Source organism: Vigna unguiculata, chromosome 1 (assembly GCF_004118075.2).
Source record: "Vigna unguiculata cultivar IT97K-499-35 chromosome 1, ASM411807v1, whole genome shotgun sequence".
Lineage (NCBI taxonomy): Eukaryota > Viridiplantae > Streptophyta > Magnoliopsida > Fabales > Fabaceae > Vigna > Vigna unguiculata.
The window spans coordinates 37,246,861-37,252,722 of record NC_040279.1 but is presented as its reverse complement, the minus strand read 5'-3'; the positions used below and the strand labels follow the sequence as shown (position 1 = coordinate 37,252,722).

The 5,862-nt window shown below is 26.3% G+C and overlaps 1 protein-coding gene across 1 annotated transcript; it reads left to right on the top strand.

Moving 5' to 3' along the window:
• Positions 1-5,175: 5,175 nt before the first annotated feature.
• On the top strand, positions 5,176-5,862 carry LOC114195915. The gene has a single exon (XM_028086364.1). It carries the CDS (start codon positions 5,230-5,232, stop codon positions 5,758-5,760), a length of 531 nt encoding a protein of 176 aa, XP_027942165.1. The 5' UTR covers positions 5,176-5,229; the 3' UTR covers positions 5,761-5,862.

The following is a 5,862-nucleotide window of genomic DNA, read 5'->3' as shown; positions in this document are numbered from 1 at the left end:
TATATAATTAAATAAGTTTTTAATATTTATGTAAATTTGTGTAAATAAACAAATTTTGAAAACTAATAAAATTTTAAATAATAAAAAAAAGGCAATCAAACAATTCTCCAACCCATCCTATAATAGGGTGGTACAACTTTTGGTTATTTTTTTTGTGGTGGATTAGTTCGGTTTGACCCATGTTTGACCAATTAAGTCAAAATGGGTTGAATTAATTTGTTTAGTCATCAAAATTATTTAAGAGACAAAAGTTCAGACATAATGATGAATTATTTATTATATCATGAATGATTTGGTAATTTTTTGTGATAAATAAAAGTTCAAAGAAGAAAATTTCGTCTTATAAATATTAGGAGTATAAAGTAAGTGTCAAGCACATAAATTTCATCTTGAACTTAATTGACCAAATCATCTTGAAAGTATATATATGTCCTAAATCCTATCCAAATTAAGGATATGTTTGAACCAATTTTTCATGTATATTTAGAAAAAAAATCACTTTTTGTATAAGCTAAAATCACCTTACACGCATAATAAAAAAAATATAGAAGGATTATAAGAAGGAGTTTCTATGAATTAATTAGCAGTAATTTATGAAAAAAAAAATCAATTTTAATTGTAAAAATAAGCATTAATCTTCTCAATTTTCATTTTTAAAAATGTTTATGAAAATACTTGTTGAAACTTACTCTAACTAGAAAATAAAGTTATATAAGACCTTTTAGTTAACTTTTGTAGTATAGTGGTGTTTTGCTATTAATTAGCAAGACCATTTAAACACCATAGTCAACGTCAATTTCAACTCATTTAATCACCGCAACTGCTGGAACCGCAACTGTTGAAAGTAAATGTAACAAATACAACAGAAAACACAATTTTCTTTAATCTTCAATAAAAAAAACATATATTTTAAAAAATAATATAATCTTTATGGATGGTTTATAATTTTATGAAACGTTAATTTTGTTTTTATCTCTAGTAAATGTTAAAATATATGTATTTTGTTAATCAATAGTGACAGTAACATTTTGAAAATCATTTTAACAAATTTATACATTTATAATATTATATTTCAAAAATTTAGGAAATCAAAATGAATTAATTACTTTATTGGTCTATATAATTATGTTAAAAATGTCTTGCAATAAAGATAAAATAAACTATAATTGAAATTTTTGTCCGTAAAGAATAATAATAATTATTATTATTATTGTAAATTAATGCTTAGTACTTTAGGAAGTACAACTAAATTACACAATATTCTCAAATATGCATACAACGACTTTTACATGTATTAATTTATAAAACTAGTAAGCCTTTTACAGACAATAGTTATAACCATCGAATTCAATAATAAGTAGAAATAAATTTTGTTGATTGATAAGGACAGAGTTTATGTTATGTGTCCATTAACAACTAATATGAAAAGGTGTATTTTTTTACATTGTTCTTTTAGGCAGTTTTCCTTGTGATCAAACAAACAAAAAAAATGTACATAATATATTTTCATCTTATACTAATAAAATTAAATATAATTAATAATCCGTGTAAATATATATTCATCTTAGATCAATATTAAAATATAATCATACACTATTTAATCTTAAGTCCAATACTAAATTTTAACTTAATCATCCCATTATAAAAAAGTTATTTGACTGCATGCTACCGGTAGTTTAATACCGAACTAACATTTCTGGTCAAATAGTTAGGACAAAGTAGAATTACAAGAATAATTCACATATTACTACACTAATAAAGGTTAGAGTATTATTGGACCTTTAGTAAGCTTTCTAAAAGGAAAAAAACTCATTCAAGGTACTATAAATAAGATAGGTAAGTAAAACATTTAATGATTTTAGAAAAATGATAATCAGTGCCCTTAATTAGTGTCTAATAATATTGATTAAGAAATAATTAATGTATATTGATATCATTATTTTTACATTAAAAGTTGAAATAATTAAGTATGTTAATTAAAATAGTATAAATGCATATAATAGATTATTTAAAGACAAAAATACCTTTTTAATTTTTAGAAAATATATAAAATAAGTGCTTTGAAATTTTTAAAATCTAAACTCAAATTGATACTTTAGTTATTTATTTTTTTGTAATTTTAGATGTTTCATACAATTTTTCATTTTTTTATGATTTTTTTAAACTTTCTTATGATTAATTATATTTAATTTTTAACAACATTAAAATATAATTATTTTATTATTTTTTAACTTTTATTGGTGAGCATTAAATAAAATATTAAACACATATTTGCAACACTTATATTTTTGTCTTTTAATCAAAATAAAATTGCATTAATGGTTATTAAGTGAAATTTTATTTAATATCACACTTAATTATATATTTTTATATGATTCAGTATATATTAATTATTTCTAATCAGTACTATTAGACACTCGTTAACAAGACCATACTTTTAAACCATTTACATATGTTATGGATGAGACCGAATATATTTATTTGTGCGTCACAACCTTTCGGATATGTCCAACTGGATAGTGTTACATATGGGGAGTTGTATGGTTAAGAGTGTATTTCGCATTAGATGTATTTTTTTTTTCTTAAAAATTTAAATGTTTAAATTACAACAGAAAACAAATTAAAAATATTAAAATAATAAAAATTGTAACCTAGTGAACAAGAGTAGCATTATGCAAAGGAAGGTGTGATAAGAGAAGACGATTGATAACGTTGCTAGAAAAACCTTCATAAGGTGGTGGTGGGGTAACACCACGGGAATAGCTTTCATAAAGTGCTGTTACAAAACCAGTTTCCATGAAAGAAGAACTTTGGAGAAGAAAATCAAGTTTTCAAAAAGAGAACGATGCAGAAACTCAACTTGTAATTCTAACTAATAATCTTTTATAACTGATATAGAAAGTAATAAGGTAGTAAAATTTAATTTAATTTTATAATATCTATTTATGAGGTGAATTTGTATTTTTAAAACACTCATTTATTCTGAGATATATAATAGTTAAAAATTTGATTTATTTATTTTTATAATTTAATTTTATCTTTAATAAATGAGATTAAAAAAATATTATATAAGTTGAAGAACTAAGAAATGTATAGGTGGTAAATCGTGTTTTTGCATTGTCGTTTACTCACAATCAGTACTACTAGTATAAAAAATAAAAAACAAAAAATTAGAGAGAGACATTTATTGGAAAGTGGTTAATTTGGTTTACAGATACGATGTAATTAATAAAGGCAGAATAAGTTACATGCAGTTACCCCATATGAAACGCAACTGGGTGCAAATTAATTGATACTTCCACATGCATGCCGACCGCATTTATACACTTATACCTACATTATGCGCAAACCATTAATTCATTTTGAGGTGCCTTCTCACTTTTCTTCCCAACCTCTATTTAATTCAAAACTCAACGTATTTTAATTAGCAGAGAAGGATTTTTAAAACAATTTTACAATATATTTTAAATCGTTTATTCCAAATGCAAAATTGACACTAAAAAAAGCTCATGAAAAAATGGGAGAAAATATGGAAATGTCGTCTCCTCAACCACCAGCCGAAAGACGGAGGAACATATTAACGATAACCCTTCATAAGTCAACTTTAAGCTACCCCACACTCTATCTCTGTTTTACTCTTTCTCAAAATCAATGCATCATATCTTCATTCCAGAATCTGCAAACCAACGCGTTTAACAACATTAAATAAAAAATACCCATCATCATGTCATAAATATGCAATATTATTTACTATTCTTAATACCTATCATCACATTAAGGATTATACATCTTGATATGATCAATAAAATTATGAATTTGAATTTTCTGTGTTGTTCGTGTGTTATTCAAAATAAATGGATGGATATATTATTTTTCTGTTTATTTAATTAATTGCCTTTGTTCAGCTTTCCGAAAGAAAGAAAGAAAAAGAACATGGGATGCATACTGAAATTATATCTTCCCTAGGCAGACAGCTGCAAGTAGGTATACTTGATTTAATATTCACTACTACGCAAACGACTACTCTTTCTCTATACTTATTCATGGAATCTATTGTCACATTGATACACACAATATTTTTAGAACACTAGGTTGGAACCATCATAAGTATGCATTAACTTCAAGTATATAGCTAGGAACTAATAATAATAATAACAATCATCATTATTAAATGTTACGTGACGTAAACATTATACTAGATAGCTTTTCTTACGAACTACTGAAATTAGTAGAATGAAGAAGTGCATATAGTTTTGTGCAAGATCATGGATTTGTGATCCTAGTAGTGAAAAGAATAAACATATCGATCTAATAAGAATATAAAATAAGTGTCCATTAAGAATAATTAATATGTTTTAAATTTTACAAAAATATAATTAAATATAATATTAAATAAATTTTGACTTAATCATCATAAATAAAATTCTAATTTATTTAAAGGACAAAAATATCTATAAATGATATACAACTTTAATTAATAATTTATTTGATTGATGTACACCTGTAAGAAATTTAAAAAAAATAATAAAATAACTATTTTAATATTGTCAAACATTAAAATATAATTAGACCTAAAAAAATAATTTGAAAGAGTAACAAAAGATACTGTGAAGAAAGGAAGAATTTTCACATGAAAGTGTAATATTTTCATCAAAGTTTAAAAAAGACTATAAATTTCAAAGATTAAAGACGGTACCTTTTAAACATTTTAAGTTTCAATCGATACTCTTCAAATATTATAGAGATATATATTTTTTCATACATTCTAATAAAGACTTTAGAAATCTCAAAATGTTTAGTTTGTGTCGAGATATTATTTAACCATTCTAAAATATACTTTTGTTTTTATAAAATCTTTTATATAAATTTATATTATTTGAATCAATCAAATTAATTATTTTCGTTTTCAAATGTAAAAATAATAAAATAATAAATTATTAATTATAGCTTAATCATTGTGCTAAACACGTATTAAAATTCTCTTATAAATAAATCGGAACATCTAATGGATATTTTTCTTTGTCATGGTACTATTTTAGGGCGAACAGCCACAAAAAATAAAAAGCAGCGATGTATTACATCACTTTTAGATTTTAAAAACTGCAAAATAATTGAAGGGTAAATGTTGGTTTACTTATCCATGTTACATGATTTATTTCTTATTGAAGTACACATTTTTCTTCCCTCCTTTTATTCTATATTTGTAGCGAATATATAAAGAGAAGCAACATGTGGCGAAGTTCATTGCTTCCCCTTTCTTACTTAACTGCTACTTCTTTCTCTTCTGGTTTTGAGTTAGAGGAAGAGGATAAGAATATGGAAGGTATCTCAGGGGGGTTGAAGAAGTACTGGAGGAGAAGCATAAGGGGATACCAGAGATTGCATGGGTTGGAAGGGCGTGAGAGAGAAACGGTTCAGCTTGGAGAGAAGCGAAGAAGAAGGAGATGGCGCATAAAGATCAATCCCAAGATGAAAATCCGCAAAATCTCTTCCCCGAAGAAGTTGGTGCTGTGGGTCAGAGACGCCTACATGAGGATGATGCTGGGTCTCGCGAGCTCCACCGCTGCCTCTGCCGTCGGCTACGGCGGCGGCGGCTCCACCTCCGCCAACGGTGTCTTCGATAGGGGCCCACCGCCGAAGGAGTACGACCAGAAGATGATCGTTCATATGTACAAGACATTGATTATGGCACAGGGACAGTTGCTGCCCCGAGATCCAACACCCAACCGTCTCACCACAATGGTTACCACCATCTTATGATTTCTTTTTAATTACAACAACAACATGTTTTATCTTTATTTCGTTTTTAAGGATTTGTATGGAAATACTATAATTGGAAAAACAAAATCTACTTTTACAGTT

Excerpts from the sequence above, each read along its gene's own strand:
- LOC114195915 (XM_028086364.1), top strand. The coding sequence starts at position 5,230 with ATGTGGCGAAGTTCATTGCTTCCCCTTTCTTACTTAACTGCTACTTCT.